At 41.4% G+C, this 19510-nt stretch overlaps 1 protein-coding gene across 2 annotated transcripts in view; it reads right to left on the bottom strand.

Moving 5' to 3' along the window:
• Window positions 1-18898, bottom strand: part of ZNHIT3 (zinc finger HIT-type containing 3) — a 209585-nt gene extending 190687 nt beyond the window's left edge. The window contains exons 1-5 of one of the 2 annotated variants that reach the window (XM_049637850.1): window positions 18538-18882; window positions 18378-18409; window positions 16573-16656; window positions 15241-15324; window positions 13144-13771 (exon numbers count right to left, since the gene is read on the bottom strand). In XM_049637850.1, the coding sequence (XP_049493807.1) occupies window positions 13590-13771; window positions 15241-15324; window positions 16573-16656; window positions 18378-18409; window positions 18538-18623 (468 nt within the window). In that variant the 5' untranslated portion in view covers window positions 18624-18882 and the 3' untranslated portion in view covers window positions 13144-13589. Of the gene's footprint in view, window positions 1-13143; window positions 13772-15240; window positions 15325-16572; window positions 16657-18377; window positions 18410-18537 lie in introns of those variants that run through there. The other variant, XM_049637849.1, reaches the window with a different exon arrangement.
• Window positions 18899-19510: the final 612 nt, after the last annotated feature.

The raw sequence follows: 19510 nt of genomic DNA, 5'->3' as shown, positions 1-19510 counted from the left end.
GAAAGAGTATCCAAGGGAAAAAAAAGACACTCTCTTTAGCAAATGGTGCTGGGAGAACTGGACAGCAACATGAAGAAGAATGAAACTGGACCACTTTCTTACACCATACAATAATAAATTCAAAATGGATGAAAGACCTAAATGTGAGACAGGAAATCATCAAAACCCTAGAGGAGAAAACAGGTTTCTTTGACCTCTTTGATCTCAGCCGCAGCAACTTCTTACTTGACACGTCTCCGAAGGCAAGGGAAATAAAAGCAAAAATGAACTAAATAAAAGCAAAAATGAACTACTGCGACCTCATCAAAATAAAAAAGTTCTGCACTGCAAAGGAAACAATCAACAAAACTAAAAGGCAACTGACAGAATGGGAAAAGACATCTGCAAATGACATATCAGATAAAGGGTTAGTATCCAAAATCTATAAGTAACTTACCAAACTCAACACCCAAAAAAACAAATAATCCAGTGAAGAGATGAAAAGACATGAATAGACACTTTTCCAAAGAAGACATCCACATGGCTCACAGACATGAAAAGATGCTCAACGTCGCTCATCATCAGGGAAATGCAAATCAAAACCACAATGAGATACCACCTCACACTAGTCAGAGTGGCTAAAATTAACAACTCAGGAAACAAGAGATGTTGGTGAGGATTTGGAGAAATGGGAACCCGCTTGCACTGTTGGTGGGAATGCAAATTGGTGCAGCCGCTCTGGAAAACAGTGTGGATATTCTTCAAAAAATTAAAAATAGAGTTACTCTATGACCCAGCAATAATACTACGAATTTATCCAAAGGAAACAGGAGTGCTGATTCAAAGGGGCACTTATACCCCAATATTTATAACAGCACTTTGAATAACCAAATTATGGAAAGAGCCCAAATGTCCATCAACTGATGAATGGATAAAGATGTGGTTTATATATACAATGGAATACTACTTGGCAATGAGAAAGAATATAATCTTGCCATTTGCAACAATGTTGGTGGCAACTGGAGGGTATTATGCTAAGTGCAATAAGTCAGAGACAGATATCATGTGTTTTCACTCATATGTGGAGGTTGAGAAGCTTAACAGAAGAAGATGGAGTAAGGGAAAGTTTCAAACAGAGAGGGAGGCAAACTCATAAGAGACTCTTAAATACAGACTGAGGGTTGTTGGGTGTGGCGGGGAAGTGGGGAAAATGGGTGATGGGTATTGAGAAGGGCACTTTTTGAGATGAGCAATGGGTGTTGTACGTAAGTGATGATGCATGGGAATCAATCCCAAAGCCAAAAGCACACTGTATACACTGTATGTTAGCTAACTTGACAACATATTAAAAAAAAAAAAGAAAGAAAGAAAAGAAATTCAACAAGTAAACAATGGCTTTGAACGACACACTGGACCAGATGGACTTAACAGATATATTCAGAACATTTCATCCTAAAGCAGCAGAATATACATTCTTCTCCAGTGCACGTGGAACTTTCTCCAGAATAGACCACATACTGGGACACAAATCAGCCCTCAACAAGTACAAAAAGATCGAGGTCATACCGTGCATGTTTTCAGACAATGCTACGAAACTAAATCAACCACAAGAAAAATTTGGAAAGACAACAAATACTTGGGAGATTAAAGAACATCCTACTAAAGAATAAATGGGTCAACCAGGCAATTAAAGAATTAAAAAATATATGGAAGCAAATAGTCAAACCCTTTGGAATGCAGCCAAGGCAGTCCTAAGGGGAAAATACATTGCAATCCAGGCCCATCTCAAGAAACAAGAAAAATCCAAAATACAAAACCTAACCTCACACCCAAAGAAAGTAAAAGCATGAGAGCAAAGAAACCCCAACGCCAGCATAAAAGAGAAATAATAAAGATTAGAACAGAAATAAACAATATAAAATCCAAAAACAAAAACAAAAATAAAAAACCAATAGAACAGATCAATGAATCTAAGAGCTGCTTTTTTGAAAATATAAACAAAATTGACAAACCCCTAGCCAGACTTCTCAAAGAACAAAGAGAGAGAACCCAAAAAGATAAAATCATAAATGAAAGAGGACAGATCTGTAGCCCTTGGGTGGCTCAGTTGGTTAAGCATCCAACTTCAACTCCGGTCATGATCTTGCGGTTTGTGACTTCAAGCCCCGCAGCAGGCTCTGTGCTGACAGCTCAGAGCCTGGAGCCTGCTTCAGATTCTGTGTCTCCCTCTCTGTCTGCCCCTCCCCTGCTTGAACTCTGTCTCAAAAATAAACATTTTTAAAAATTAAAAAAAAAAGAAAGAGGACAGATCACAACCAATACAACGGAAATACAAACAATTATTAGAGAATACTATAAAAATTATATGTCAACAAATTGGACAAAATAGACAAATTCCTAGACACCCACACACTACCAAAACTCAAATGGGAAGAAATAGAATATTTGAACAGACCCATAACTAGTGAGGAAATTGAGTCAGTTATTAAAAATCTCCCAACAAAAGTCCTGGGCCAGATGGCTTCCCAGGCCATACATTTAAAGCAGAGTTAACACCTATCCTTCTCAAGCTGTTCTAAACAATAGAAATGGAAGGAAAGCTTCCAGACTCATTCTATGAAGCCAGCATACCTTGATTCCCAAACCAGAGACCCCACTAAAAGGAGAATTACAAGCCAATATCCCTGATGAACATGGATACAAAACTTCTTAACAAAATACTAGTAAATCAAATTCAATAGTATATTAAAAGAATTATTCACCATGATCAAGTGGGATTCATTCTTCGACTGCAGGGCTGGTTCAATACTCACAAATAATGTGATACATCACACTAACAGAAGAAAGGGCAAGAACCATATGATCCTGTCAATAGATACAGAAAAAGCATTTGACAAAACACAGCATCCTTCTTAATAAAAACCCTCAAGAAAGTTGGGATAGAAGGATCATACCTTAACAACACGAAAGCCATATATGAAAACCCACAGTTAATATCATCCTCAATAGGGAAAAACCAAGAGCTTTCCCCGTGACATCAGGAACATGACAGGGATGTCCACTCTCACCACTGTTGTTTAACATAGTGTTGGAAGTCCTAGCCTCAGCAATGAGACAACAAAATGAAATAAAAGACATCCAAATCAGCAAAGAACTAGTCAAACTTTCACTTTTCGCAGATGATACAAGATGATATGATACTCTACATGGAAAACCTGAAAGACCCACCAAAAAGCTGCTAGAACTGATAATTGAATTAATCAAAGTTGCAGGATACAAAATCAATGTACAGAAACTGGTTGCATTTCTATACACCAATAATGAAGCAACAGAAAGAGAAATCAATAAATTGATCCCATTTACACTTGCCCCAAGAACAATAAAATACCTAGGAATAAACCTAACAAAAGATGTAAAAGATTTATATGCTGAAAAATATAGAAAATTCATGAAAGAAATTGAAGAAGACACAAAGAAATGGTCATCTCCAAAAGTAAGGGAAATAAAAGCAAAAAATGAACTACTGGGACCTCATCAAGAGAAAAACTTCTGCACTGTAACGGAAATAATCAACAAAAGTAAAAGGCAACCAATAGAATGGGAGAAGATATTTGTAAATGGTGTATCAGATAAAAGGTTAGTATCCAAAATCTATAAGGAACTTACCAAACTCAACACACAAAAATCAAACAATCCAGTGAAGTGGGCAGAAGACATGAATAGACACTATTCCAAAGAAGACATCTACATAGCCAACAGACATATGAAAAGATGCTCAACATCACTCATCAAGGAAATACAAATCAAAACCACAATGAGATACCATCTTACACTGGTCAGAGTGGCTAAAATGAACAACTCAGGAAACAACAGATGTTGGTGAGGATTTGAAGAAACGGAAACCCTCTTGCACCGTTGGTGGGAATGTAAACTGGTGCATCTGCTACGGAAAACAGTGTGGATGTTCTTCAAAAAATTAAAAATAGAACTACCCTACCACCCAGCAACAGCATTACCAGAAATTTATCCAAAGGAAACAGGAGTGCTGATTCATATGGGCACTTGTACCCCAATGTTTACAGCAGCACTTTCAACAATAGCGAAATCATGGAAAGAGCCCAAATGTCCATCAACTGAAAATGGATAAAGAAGATGTGGTTTATATATACAATGGCATATTGTTTGGCAATGAGAAAGAGTGAAATGCTTTCACTTATGCTAAATGAAATAAGTCAGTCAGAGAAAGACATATACCACATGTTTTCACTCATATGTGGAACATAAGATACTTATCAGAAGACCATTGAGGAAGGGAAGGGGAAAAAATATTTTCAAACAAAGAGTGAGGCAAACTCATAAGAGACTCTTAAATACAGAGAACAAACTGAGGGTTGAGGGTTGTGGGGAAGAGGTGTGAGGAAGAATGGGAAATGGGTAATGTGTATTGAGGAGGGCACTTGTTGGGATGAGCACAGGGTGTTGTATGTAAGCAATGAATCACAGGAATCTATGTATACAATGTATGTTGGATAACGTGACAATAAATTATATTTAAAAAAAAAAAGAATGAATGGGTTAACCAAGAAGCTAAAGAGGAAATTAAAAAGTACATGGAAGCCAAGGAAAATAATAACACGACAGCCCCAAACCTCTGGGATGCAGCAAAGGTGGTCATAAGAGGGAAGTATATAGTAATTCAGGCCTTCCTAAACATACAACCTAACCTTCCTATACAACCTAACCTTACACCTTAAAGAGCTGGAAAAAGAACAGCAAATAAAACCTAAAATCAGCAGAAGATGGGAAATAACAAAGATTAGAGGAGAAGTCAATGATATTGAAATTAAAAAAAAAAAAAACAGATCAATGAAACCAGGAGCTGGTTCTTTAAAGAATTAACAAAAATGATAAACCTAGCCAGACTGAACAAAAAGAAAAAGGAAAGGACCCAAATAAATAAAATCAAGAGTGAAAGAGATCACAACCAACACTGCAGAAATAAAAACAATAAGAGAGTATTATGAGCAATTATATGCCAATAAATTGGGCAATCTGGAAGAAATGGACAAATTCCTAGAAATATATCAATTACCAAAACTGAAACAGAAAGAAAAAGAAAATTTGAATAGACCCCTAACCAGTAAAAAATTGAATTAGTAATCAAATATCTCCCAAAAAGCAAGAGTCCGGGGCAAAATATGGCTTTCTAGGGGAATTCTACCAAACATTTAAAGAGTTAACACTTATTCTTTTGAAGCTGTTCCAAAAAACAGAAATGGAAGGAAGATCTCCAAACTCATTTTGTGAGGCCAGCATTACCTTGATTCCAAAACCAAAGACCCCACTAAAAAAGAGAACTACAGACCAATTTCCCTAACGAACACAGATGCAACAATTCTCAACAAGATACTAGCCAACTGGATCCAACAATATATTAAAAATTATTCACCATGATCAAGTGGGATTTATACCTGGGATATCCACAAATCAATCAATGTCATATATCACATGAATACAAGAAAGAATAAGAACCATATGATTCACTCAATGGATACAGAGAAAGCATTTGAAAATACAGCATCCTTTGAAAAAAAAAATCCCTCAAAAGTAGAGATAGAAGGATCATACTTCAAGATCATAAAAGCCATATACAAGAGACCCACCACTAATATCATCCTCAATGGGAGAAACTGAGAGCTTTCCCCATCAGGTCAGGGACAAGACAGGGATGTCCACTCTCACCATTGTTATTCAACACAGTATTGGAAGTCCTAGCCTCAGCAATCAGAAAACACAAAGAAATAAAAGGCATCCAAATTGGCAAGGAGCAAGTCAAACTTTCTTCACTCTTCGCAGATGACATAATACTCTATGTGATAACTCATAAGATTGCACCAAAAACTGCTAGAACTGATCCAGGAATTCAGCAAAGTCTCAGGATGTAAAATCAATGTACAGAAATCGGCTGCATTTCTATACAGCAATAATGAAGTAGCAGAAAAAGAAATCAAGGAATCAATCCCATTTACAACTGCACCAAAACCCATAAAATATCTAGGACCAAACCCAACCAAAGAAGTGAAAAACCTATACACTGAAAACTATAGAAAGCTTATGAAAGAAACCGAAGAAGACACAAAATAATGGAAAAATATTACATGCTCACAGATCGGAAGAACAAATATTGTTAAAAGGTCGATACTTTCAAAAGCAATCTACATATTCAATGCAACCCCTATCAAAATAAAACCAGCATTCTTCACAGAGCTAGAACAAACAATCCTAAAATTTGTATGGAATCAGAAAAGACCCAGGATAACCAAAGCAATCCTAAAAAAGAAAACCAAAGCTGGAGGCATTACAATTCCAGACTTCAAGATGTATTACAAAGCTGTAATCATCCAGACAGCATGGTACTGGCACAAAAGGAGACACTCAGATCAATGGAACAGAATAGAAAACCCAAAAATGGACCCACAAAGGTATGGCCAAATAATCCTTGACAGTAGAAAAGAATATCCACTGGAAAAAAGACAGTCTCTTCAGCAAATGGTGTTGTGAAAACAGGACAGTGACATGTAAAAGCAGCATGAACCCAAACCACTTTTGTACACCATACACAAAACTAAACTCAAGATGGATGAAAAACCTAAACGTAAGACAGGAAGCCAAACTCCTAGAGAAGAAAGCAGGCAAAACCTCTTTGGCCTCAGCCGCAGCAACTTTTTTTTTTTCCTTTTTATTTATCTTTATTTATTTTTTTTTAATTTACATCCAAATTAGCATATAGTGCAACAATGATTTCAGGAGTAGATTCTTTAGTGCCCCTTACCGATTTAGCCCATCCCCCCTCCCACAACCCCTCCAGTAACCCTCAGTTTGTTCTCCATATTTATGAGTCTCTTCTGTTTTGTCCCCCTTCCTATTTTTGTATTATTGTTTCCCTTCCCTTATGTTCATCCGTTTTGTCTCTTAAAGTCCTCATATGAGTAAAGTCATATGATTTTTGTCTTTCTCTGACTAATTTCACTTAGCATAATACCCTCCAGTTCCATCCATGTAGTTTCAAATGGCAAGATTTCATTCTTTTTGATTGCCGAGTATTACTCTATTGTATATATATATATATATATATGTGTGTGTGTGTGTGTGTGTGTGTGTGTGTGTGTATATATATATATATCACACCTTCTTTATCCATTCATCTGTCGACGGACATTTGGGCTCTTTCCATACTTAGGCTATTGCTGATAGTGCTGCTAGAAACATGGTGGGGGGGGGGCATGTGTCCCTTCGAAACAGCACACCTGTATCCCTTGGATAAATACCTAGTAGTGCAATTGCTGGGTTGTAGGGTAGTTCTATTTTTAGTTTTTTGAGGAACCTCCAGACTGTTTTCCAGAGTGGCTGCACCAGCTTGCATTCCCACCAACAATGCAAAAGAGATCCTCTTTCTCTGCATCCTTGCCAACATCTGTTGTTGCCTGAGTTGTTAATGTTAGCCATTCTGACAGGTGTGAGGTGGTATCTCATTGTGGTTTTGATTTGTATTTCCCTGATGATGAGTGATATGGAGCATTTTTTCATGTGTCGGTTGGCCATCTGGATGTCTTCTTTGGAGAAGTGTCTATTCATGTCTTTTGTCCATTTCTTTACTGGATTACTTGTTTTTTGGGTATTGAGTTTGATAAATTCTTTATAAATTTTGGATACTAACCCTTTATCTGATATGACATTTGCAAATATCTTCTCCCATTCTGTCAGTTGCCTTTTAGTTTGCTGATTGTTTCCTTCACTGTGCAGAAGCTTTTTATCTTGATGAGGTCCCAGTAGTTCATTTTTGCTGTTGTTTCTCTTGCCTCCAGAGACGTGTTAAGAAGTTGCGGCGGCCAAGATCAAAGAGGTTTTTGCCTGCTTTCTCCTCGAGGATTTTGATGGCTTCCTGTCTTACATTGAGGTCTTTCATCCATTTTGAGTTTATTTTTGTGTATGGTGTAAGAAAGTGGCCCAGGTTCATTCTTCTGCATGTCGCTGTCCAGTTTTCCCGGCACCACTTGCTGACGAGACTGTCTTTATTCCATTGGATATTCTTTCCTGCTATGTCAAAGATTAGTTGGCCATACGTTTGTGGGTCCATTTCTGGGTTCTCTATTCTGTTCCATTGATCTGAGTGTCTGTTCTTCTGCCAGTACCATACTGTCTTGATGATTACAGCTTTGTAGTATAGCTTGAAGCCTGGGATTGTGATGCCTCCTGCTTTGGTTTTCTTTTTCAAGATCGCTTTGGCTATTCTGTCTTTTCTGGTTCTGTACAAATTTTAGGATTATTTGTTCTAGCTCTGCGAAGAATGCTGGTGTTACTTTGATAGGGATTGCATTGAATATGTAGATTGCTTTGGGTAGTATCAACATTTTAACAATATTTGTTCCTCCTATCCAGGAGCATAGAATCTTTTTCCTTTGTGTGTGTGTGTGTGTGTGTGTGTGTGTGTGTGTGTGTGTGTTTGTGTGTGTCTTCTTCAATTTCTTTCATAAGCTTTCTATAGTTTTCAGTGTATACTTTTCACCTCTTTGGTTAGATTTATTCCTAGGTATTTTATGGTTTCTTGTGCAACTGTAAGTGGGATCGATTCCTTGATTTCTCTTCCTGTCGCTTCATTGTTGGTGTATAGGAATGCAACCGATTTCTGTGTGTTGATTTTATATCCTGCAATTTTGCTGAAATCATGAATCAATTCTAGCAGTTTTCTGGTGGAATCTTTTGGGTTTTCTATATAGAGTATCATGTCATCAGCCACAGCAACTTCTTACTCAACGCGTCTCCAGAGGCAAAGGAAACAACAGCAAAAATGAATTATTGGGACCTCATCAAGATAAAAAGCTTCTGCATGGTAAAGGAAACAACCAGCAAAACTAAAAGGCAACTGACAGAATGGGAAAAGATATTTGTGAATGACATATCAGATAAAGGGTTAGCATCCAAAATCTATAAGGAACTTACCAAACTCAACAAATAATCCACTGAAGAAATGAGAAGACATGAATAGACACTTTTCCAAAGAAGACATCTGGACACGTGTTGAGTAAGAAGTTGTGGCTCACAGACATGTGAAAAAATATTCAAGATCACTCATCATCAGGGAAATACAAATCAAAACCACAATGAGATACCACCTCTAAAAATAGAACTACCCTACAACCCAGCAATTGCACTACTAGGTATTTATCCAAGGGATACAGGTGTGCTGTTTTGAAGGGACACATGCCGCCCCCCCCCCATGTTTCTAGCAGCACTATCAGCAATAGCCTAAGTATGGAAAGAGCCCAAATGTCCGTCGACAGATGAATGGATAAAGATGATGTGGCATATATATATACAATGGAGTATTACTAGGCAATCAAAAAAATTGAAATCTTGCCATTTATAACAACATGAATGGAACTAGAGTGTATTATGCTAAGTGAAATTAGCCAGAGAAAGACAAGTATCATATGACTTCACTCATTTTTGGAATTTAAGATACAACACAGATGAACACAAGGAAGGGAAGCAAAAATAATATAAAAACATGGACAGAGACAAAACATAAGACATCTTGTTTCACTACGTTAGAAATGTTTGATATCCTAGGCCTAGAAGTACACTGGAAGTGACACATACTGAACCCTGTGAAACAACACTGCGAAGAAAACCATATTTCAACTAACATGTTTCACTGAGTCAGAAGTGTTTGAAAACCCATGTGAAGAACTATAAGAAAGTGCCACATACTCAATTCTGTGAAACAACATGTGGAAACACCATCTTCAAGCAACACCTTGTTTCACTAAGAAGTGTCTGAAAACCTATGTGGGGAACTATAAGGAAAGTGCCATAGAGTCATCTCTGTGAAACAGTGTGGAAACTGTCTTTCAACTAACATCGTTTCACTAAGTTCAAATGTTTGAAAATATAGGCCTAGAAGTATAACGAAAGTGCCAGTCAACTCTGTGAAACAACACTGTGGAGAAACCATCTTTCAACTAACTTCATATTTCACTAAGTTAGAAAGTTTGAAAACCTAGGCGTAGAATGATAACAAAAATGCCATATACTAACCTCTATGAAACAACACTGTGTAGAGACCATCTTTCAATTAACATCTTGTTTCAGTAGGTTACAAGTGTTTGAAAACCTAGGCCTAGAAGTGTAATGAGCTCTTGGACCATTGACTTACCTGCTTGTTATTTGCTCCACTAGAATAGGAGATAAACCAAGTGATAATTTGAGGAAAAATGCTAAATCCAGTGCTATTTGAGGGAATAAGCTGTCATCACAACCCAAACTGCCATATATTCAACTCTGTGAAGCAACACTGCAGAGAAACCCATCTTTCAACTAAGTTCATATTTCACTAAGTGTGATGGGTGTTCTTTAGAGCCAGGTTTGCTTCAGGTATTCACTTTACCTCCTTACTCTATGTAGTGGCACGAGGTAGCCATTCACTGAAAAAGTACCTATTCCAAACTTCTTCAGCAGATGGGGTGTTGCTGCAGAGCCAGGCTACTAACAGTTCTAACCAACATTTCATTTATTTCTTCCTTGTTTCTGGGCAAACCCTTTAGCCATTTGTTCCTGGTTAACTCAGAAACACATCCAGAAGCTGCACGCAGGTGCCACAGCCATCAAGTGCACATGGCAGAAATGGAGAGTCAGTATCTGACTCCAGCAGTCAGGATGGGCAGTGGGTAGTCTGGTATCAGGTGGCCCTAGGGTGGAAGGTTGACCCTGCCACCACACACTAGATGGCCTCAAGCTCCTCATGTACGAAATACCAGCAACACTGCAGGGTGGTTCGGACACAGAAAGAGTGGCATAAGCAATTCTGGGAATATACTAAAAACCACAGAATTATACACTTTATTCAAAGAGGTGAATTTTATGGTCTATCAATTAGATATCAAGGTTATTAGTTTTAAGGTAGCACATGTAAGACCTAAGTACAGTTGCTTTGGGTATAAAGTTCTGCCACATGGCGCCAATCTAGTTGAAGCTATCCAGCTGTTGACCAGCCAGGTGCCCTTCAGTTTACCTCATTAAGCTGTTTTATTAAACATAGTTTTGATTTCCCTTAAGAGAGCTAATAAATTGAACACTACAAAGCGGCATTCTTCTTTTAAGATCAGAATGGCCTTCCTTGCTTCTAAAGAACTGGATGGTGTAGATGAAAAACACGTGTCAAGTTCCTCTTCCCATGGGCTCCCTCCTGCTGCCCCAGGCACAGACCAGCCTCCTGGTGGCAGTAATCCATCTCTGGCCCCTAGGCCTGGACTTGGCCAATGCAGCTGTGGGTGTATGCGGCTTTCAGAGGAAGCTGGTGGTCTGGGCCTGCCTCCAGCTCCCCATGGCCAGCCCAAGTAGCTTCACAGTCCAGACAGCACAAGAACAAGCTGGTGTTGCATCCATCCAAGCGCTGCCTCAGGTAAGCTGTGTGACAGGATGGCAGTCCTGCCCACCATGGCTCTGGGTCCCTCATATCTTATAGAAGGCAGGAAGCAAAGCCCAGGAGTCCACAGTGGGAACAGGACTAATGCTGGGACCAGAGCCATCCTGACCCTGCTCAGGAAATCAGAAACCTGAGATTCCCAGCTAGCTGCAGGTCTGGGCTGTTACCATCATTACAATTAGGAATTTTCCAGAACCCTTTCACTTTTTAAAAACTGCCCAAGTCTTCTGGTATCTCCTCTGAATCTCCATTGAATTTGTCCCACTTTTTAAAGATTTGGGTTTGATGACAGCTTATTCCCTCAAATAGCACTGGATTTAGCATATTTTCCTCAAATTATCACTTGGTTTATCTCCTGTTCCAGTGGAGCAAATCAAGCAGGTAAGTCAGTCGTCCAAGAGTTCTGTTTTTATAGTATGGGCAGTCAGAGTAAAAGAACCAGCATGGAACGTGAGCTAATACTCAACCTACTACATGGGGTCACAGCAAAGATTAAGTGACACTGACAAGGCAAAAGGAAGGAAACAGTGAATTTCCATACCAGAGGAATTACTCTCTAGGGCATAATCTGGATAAAATCTCCCATGACAGCACGCAGGCTAGCCAGAATGTAAACAGAAGTATAACTGTTCTTCCAGTTGTAAGTAGTTTTATGACAGGTAATAAATACTCCTAGTAGGGGAGAGCTCCCTTGTGCATCACAAAGAATGGATGTGAAATTTTATGTTTTAATATAAATTAAATATTTGGACTCTGGACTTTGCCACTGGTTTAGAATGAGAAAAGAATGTTAACTGAATCATACCAGTACTTGTCCACGACCTGCCTTTCTAGCATTTGCTCTAGGCACCCATACAGGTGGCATTCCTAGAAGCCAGAGATAAGCTATATCTCTCTCTCCAGGGCTCCATCAAGTTACACTGCAGAAAGTGTCCATTGTCTTATACTGACATCTGCCCTGAACCTTCACCCTATAGTGTTACTGGCTTTAATCAGGTTATACTGGAAAGACACAGCTTGGGCCATGTGTGAGTTCTTCTCACCTTCTAGTCTCACCTGGCTGGGCAGTCCTTTGGTGCTTTGTGTCCAAAAGGCCTTTTCCTGCCAGCTGCCTTGCCAAAGACATTTGAATGACACCAAGCTGCCAAACTACTCCCACAGCAGCTCTAAGTACACATGAGCAAGCAACAGCTCCCGCCTGCAATCCAGGGCTGCTGCAGCCACCAGTGGCGTGGGGCTCCGACCTACATCTCAAGCCCTGACAGATGTCACGGGTTGGTTACCAAACCGTGACTAAGAAACCTCAGGGCCACAGAGAACTTCCCACATTTACTACCTTTGGGCATCTTCGATTCCCCACAAACAGAACAGGTCAAGTCAGCTTGAAATTAACCCTAAAATTTCAACTGGGATATCTGCATTTAGTTCCTTTAAAAAGAACAAAACCCTCAGGTGCCTGGGTAGCTCAGTCAGTTGAGCATCTGACTTCGGCTCAGGTCATGATTTCATGGTTCATGAGTTTGAGCCCCACATTGGGCCCTAGTGCTGACAGCTCAGAGCCTGGAGCCTACTTCAGATTCTCTGTCCCCCTTTCTCACCGCCCCACCCCTGCTTGTGCTCTGTCTCTTTCAAAAATGAATAAACATTAAAAAAAAAATTAAAAAAAAAAAGAAAACCTTACTATTTAATATGTTGATTTATTTAACGTAATTTCAAGCAATTATGAACTAAGGATGAACAATGCAATTTATCAGAGAATCACATCTTGATTTTATTTAGCAACACTGAGGAAGTTTTAATTCAAATGGGTATAAAACTTGACAAAAGATATCATTTGTAATGTCTAACCTGTACCAAAATTAAAACATTTAAAGACAACTATCTGAATGTCAAGTTCTCTCTCCATAAAGGGCTTGCCACCTTGAGTGTCCCCCATCTTGCCCGAAATCCATGCCACAGTTTTTGACATAAAGACTTATGCGGCCTACCCTACATCAGGTGGCCTATGCCCTGGAAGTCACCACCCTTGCTCACAGGACCCCACACTAGCTGTTCTCCTGGGAGGAGGAGCAGGCAAGTTCTGAGAGCCACGCACATGATTGAGCAAGCAGCACAATAATCCATCTTAAGAATCCTCATCCTGGGATGGTTCCACAATCCGTAAACAGCAGTCAGCAAACTCTACAAACAAGGGTTCCTGCATGCAGGCCCTCATGAGTTTTGCCTTGTTATCCCCCTGATCGAGGCTGACCATCAACTGTCTAAGGTGTGGATTGAGCAGTAGGCTTCTTAATGCTGCAGACTCCCCTTAAAAATGAACAAGAAAGCCAATGTGAGTTCAAGTGGGAACAGATGGAGATAGCTAAAAGCTAAATGTTTCTAATGCAACAAATATCAAGAGTGCTGTATCCCCCTTAACCTTTAAAACCAAGAACTGAACCAATGCTTCACATAAATAAGGTGAGATCAGCATATCAAAGGATTTCCAAGTTAAATGCTATCACAGATTCTTGTTCTTGGTATCTCTGTAAATAATTTAACTTTATGCCATTTCAATTAGGAAAAAATATTTTACCAGGACAAATATAAAAAATAATAGCACTAGCTGTTGGCATGTTTTTGTTCTTCATAGGCCTGAAGGTTCTCACTGGGTGAGGACAGTTACACTACATACTCTGAATGCTGTTTAAGCAAACACTTGATCCTTGCAAAGCAGGATCTGTAGCAATGAACGGACACACACATCTGCATGGTACTTTGCAGTTTGAAAAACTTTTCACACCTACCCTCATATCTCAGCTTCACCCTCAGTATAACTAATCACTACCATGGGAATGGGTACCAAGCAGTCAGCCTACGTTGAGATGGAAACAATGAAAATTTCCATCTTTAGAAACTACACTGGCTTACTAATCACACACAGAACAGAACTGCTATAAGGACTGACTGCACAGTCCTACACAAACGCTGGGCATTGTTAACACCTGCATCCCTCTGAAAAATCAGATCCTGGGATTGCCCAGTCTGCATTAATGGCTAGACCATACACTGTGCCCTGGGTACATGGGAATAAATGTAGGCCCCTGCCCTACAAATTGGTGTGGGAGAGAGAAATTACTATAAAATATGAGTGGTGTATTACAAGGCCTGATGGGAAGGCAAAAAAGGGCTTACTTCTGAGAACAACAAAAAGTCAAGAGAAGTTTAGCTGAGGAAAGGTAACCTGAACCAAGCCTTGAGGGAAAATTTTGTCAACCCACAAAAACAGGATTCCAGAGCAAGAGAGTTGTAGGCAGGCTGGGAGGTGTTGAATGAAGCCCTCAGTGTTCACAGAATCATGCAACATAAGGGCTCTGCACGCCATACTCAAGTGCAGCTGACCCTGAACAACAGGCTTAAACTGCACAGGCCCACATATACAAGGATTTTTTCCCCCATAAATACAGTGCTGTGTTTCTCTTCCTTATGATTTTCTTAACATTTCCTTTTCTCTCATTTATTGTAAGAAGACAGCATATAATACATATAACATACAAAATATGTTAATCGACTATGTTATATTGGTAAGGCTTCTGGTCAACACTAGAATATTAGTTAAGTTCTGGGGGAGTCAAAAGTTATACACAAATTTTCATTGCATGGTAGTTGGGGAGTGAAGCCGAACCCCAGCACAGTTCAAGGGTCAACTGTATTTATTAATAACCAAAAAATCACGTTATTCTTTGGATTAAATGTTATCAGTAATTGACAAAGAAGTAAACACAGCAAAGACTTACCTAAATTCTTTAAATTCTGCAAAGAAACTCTGTCCTCTTCCTCATCACTATTGAGAAAATCAGCTACAGAGTCATCATCATCATCTGAGGAATACAGAACACAATCAACTAATTAGGACTAGAAACAAAACCTAGATGCCAGATTTTAACAACTACTGCAATAGATTAAAAATGTGCACACAAGTGACAATAGCAGGACAAAGTAGGTATAGACAAAACAAAAATGACTTTTCTGGAACTTATAACTATACCAACATTCCTCTTTTTGGAAAGGGAATGAAAGCAAAAGCAAAGAATTAGTGACTTTAACAAGCACACCCTAGTATTCACATACTTGTTTATTCTATGTGTCTCTGTGGTCTTCTGGACAGGAGCCTGATTTTCCAATTCCTATCACCCCAGGTCCCCTCACTATAGCTCCAGCCCTGTCAGGACCCAAAAAACTAGGTGTTCTATAAAAACCTGCTAACACAGGGGCACCTGGGTGGCTCAGTCGGTTAAGCGGCCGACTTCAGCTCAGGTCATGATCTCTCAGTCTGTGAGTTTGAGCCCCGCGTCGGGCTCTGTGCTGACAGCTCAGAGCCTGGAGCCTGTTTCAGATTCTGTGTCTCCCTCTCTCTGCCCCTCCCCTGTTCATGCTCTGTCTCTCCCTGTCTCAAAAATAAATAAAAAACGTTAAAAAAAATTTTTTAAAAACCTGCTAACATGAATGCCCTGTGCTTTTAGCATGGCCAGAAATTTCTGGCACTGCCTGAACCCAACAAGGAAGTTTCTCAAAAGGCAGAAATAGGCTATCCCCATGCTGTGAATGTTCAGGCAGCAGGAGGGGCTGCTTTCAGAGACTGGCATGGTACATGAAACCCAGGAGATACTGAAGTGTGGATAAATGGATGAGACAGCCCACTCCCACAATAAATCCATAGAGCCCCAGCAGCATGAAGGTGACCTAGGCCAAAGGCAGTTGCCCACCCAAGCCTAGCTCAGGTGAACTGACAGCTCCAGCCAGGCCCATGGAGGGAAACCTGAAGCCATGACTGGAAAAGGATCCTACCAGCAGGGTCCCCCCCCACCCCACCTCATCCCCAAACCACAGCTACAGGCTTTATCCCCTCTGCCTCTGTCCTCCTTGTTTCTTGCCCTTAACAATACCTTCAGGCTGCTCTATAATACATAACAGGTGCCCCACTCCTGGTGCTCCAGGCTAAGGAAGGTGCTGCTCCTTAATGAAGCCATCGTTCCTGACTCCCTGCCCCAACCCACATCTCTTTCCTTTCAGCTTCTTTTATTTGAAACCTTTTCCTAGGTTGGCTGGTTTGAAATCAACCAACCCACCTTTGTCTTCTGCAGGCTTTATAGTTTTTGCAGTAACAGCTGATCTTTTTCTCTCAATAGGACGAGTTTCAGGGTTGCACTCCTCTGAAAGAGACACAAATCAGGCGCACATCACTTCTACTTTAGCAACAAGGCTGCACCTCTCCACCAAGCCAGCATCTAGGTAGGAAGCTATGTTCAGGGTAAGGGATGTGGGTAGGGATGATGGATGCAAAGGAAATGAGGGATCAAATCACAGGGCAGTATCCAGAAAACAAGCAACCCTGGGCTTGGCAGAGGGTGGAGGAAACAGGTCTTGTGTATCCTGAGGATCTGTCCCCATCCAACTTACTCTGCAGAACCTCACAGGGCTTTCACCAAGATCAAGTGGCACACTGACTTCAATTACCAAACTATTTTCTCAGCAGTTTCAGACACTAAATTTGCATGTGCCACGTGCCAATTACACAGATAAAGTCATCAGGCCCCCATCAAGGGGCTGAGTCTTAGAGATGGCAGTTGGAGAGATGGAGAAAAGTCTGATTTACATCACCTGAGAGGGCCGGGAGACAAAGAGGAGGCACTTTCAGGTGGAAAGAGCATTCCTGGCAGAGGGAAAGGTCTACGGCTGGACCAGACCCCTGAAAGAACAGGGTCAGGAGCAACCACATGGTGATGAGCAACTACCAGTTGATTGACAGGGCAGGCCTGGCAGGAGGCTGGGGCCCACACAAGTGGAGGAAGAGCAAAAGAATACCACAAAGGGAGGTTGGCCTTTCTTCCCAAGACCAGTGTCTCTCATCAAGGGCACCGTGGTGTTCAAGAACGAAAGGTCTTTAATGGTGTGAGTCTCACACACCACAGGCTGTTTATCTGAGTCAATACCAATTGCCAGAATTGCCCCCCAACCCTCCTCAGCTACTGTAAAACAGAAACAGTGTAACAGTGCGTCTCCCTAGGGACAGCAATACCCAAGTTAAGAATCACTGGCTTCCTTTCCTAGAGAGGCTGGAGTGTTCAACAAGGGAGTTAATTACTCAAATGTGCATTTCAGGAAAGACCTTGGCGGCAGCCCGGCCACACAGTTGAGAGCTCCAGATTGCTCCAGATTGCCTTAGGGATTCTTGGGCCACCCAGGGCTGCACAGCCAGAGCAAAGCCTACCCAACCCGGCTCCACAACCCTATTTCCAGCAAAGCGGTTCTCCTTCTTTCCTATCTTGAACCAAAAAGTTTCCTTTGAAAATGCTCCACGGTCATTAGGGTTAAAAAAAAAACAGCAGGGGGAGGGAAGCAGCTTGAAATGGACCTCTGAGTCAGAGTCTGGAAGGGGGGACACGAGAAGCAAAAAACCAATGAGGAACTTTAACAAAAGAGTCAACCCAGCATGCGGTCGCGGCAAAGGGTCCCTGAGGACTGAGAAGAGACCCCGAATTGGAGTTAAAATGTAGACTAATCGCTCCTTATTGTAAACAGATCTACCTCGTTGTTTCTAACAAAACATTTTTGAAGGAAAGAAAACGTTCTCGTTAACCTCAGCAAGAGCAGCTTCTGCGTCAGAATTCTAAGATGAAGAAACTACTAGGGTCGACTCTGTCAGACCAAAGTAGCCCAGTATTTAAAATAAGAAAAGAAAAGAAAAGAAAAGAAAAGAAAAGAAAAGAAAAGAGAAAGTCTATAAAAGAAAAGGCAGGGCAGAAGTTTTCACTGTTCGAAACCCGAGGAAGCATTCACAAGTAGAGGTTCCCCGTGGGACGAGGCAGGGATTGACGGGGGTTGCCCGCACTAGGGGAGTGCCGGGGGCTCAAGCGGGGCGCCGGGGTCTTACCTTTGTGCTTCCGGAAACATCTCACGGAGCAGCTGCAACAACAGAGAACACGACCGCGTCAGCCCGGAAAGCCTCGCGGACCCTCCCGCAGCCCCCGCCGGGTCCCCGAGCCGCCCCGCAGGCTCCACCCGGCCTCCTCCCCCACGACCCCCACTCTTACTAGGGCACACGGCAGGCGGGGCAGCGGTATTTGGGTTTCTCCAAGCAAATCACGCAGACGACAGCGCTACTATTCAGCGACGCCATGGTCGCTCCCCAGCCTCACTCTCACCCGCAAGCGCCAGTCTCTGACGGAGGGTACCACGTGCACGCCCTTTTTTTTTCTGTTTCCTTAACCCGGACCAATCGGCGAGCAGCACTTGCTGGCAGTCAAAAGCAATGGATCGATCCTGCTCATTGCTCCAGTCCTGATAAGCAGACAGTCGATATACTCGATGCGCATCCAGTAGCAGCTTTGGCTTCCAGGATTAAGTCACAGTTGTCGTTGGAGAACTTGCTATGTATCCCTGTCCTGTCCCTAAGGGCAAGTCACTGTTACTCTCCAATTCTGTTGCCCCACATGTAAAAAGAATACGTGGGACTAAATGTCATTTACCTTCTGGCTTGGACTTTCTGAATCTTGCAAGGGCACTGGGTTCTCACCCCCACCCCGGCCCCCCACATCTCGTTTGCTTATGTCTAGCAAATGAGAAGTCCAGACCCTGGCCAATTAGATCCATCGGCTAGATCGAGTGACGTACATGTGCTTTTCCCAGCATAGGCCCTTTTTCTCTCAGGGAAGAAAGATGAGACTTGACAACTGCCAAATGTTTATTGAGCTCCTAGTGACAGCAGTGCACTGCCCAGAGGCTGGGTTGGGGACACCCAGGCAGTAGCAGCCACAGCCTCTTCCCTCTGGGAGTTCAAAGCTTAGACCTAAGGCAGGAGAGAGAGGTGAAAGAGAAGAGACTCTGTCTTAGGGTCCTGCCGGTGTTAGCCTGCACTTGCACAGCCCTGAGAGAGTGCCTCTTCAAATTTCACAACATACACTCTTCACTTGACTCACCCAAGTCACAGCCCTGCGTGGGATATCTTGGTCAGGGAACAGATGAGTAAGGTCTGGCCCAAAGATGGGGACCTGGCCTAATAAGTCT

Source organism: Panthera uncia, chromosome E1 (assembly GCF_023721935.1).
Source record: "Panthera uncia isolate 11264 chromosome E1, Puncia_PCG_1.0, whole genome shotgun sequence".
Classification (NCBI taxonomy): Eukaryota; Metazoa; Chordata; class Mammalia; order Carnivora; family Felidae; genus Panthera; species Panthera uncia.
The sequence above is the reverse complement of the archived record's forward strand: the minus strand, read 5'-3'. Positions and strand labels throughout refer to the sequence as shown.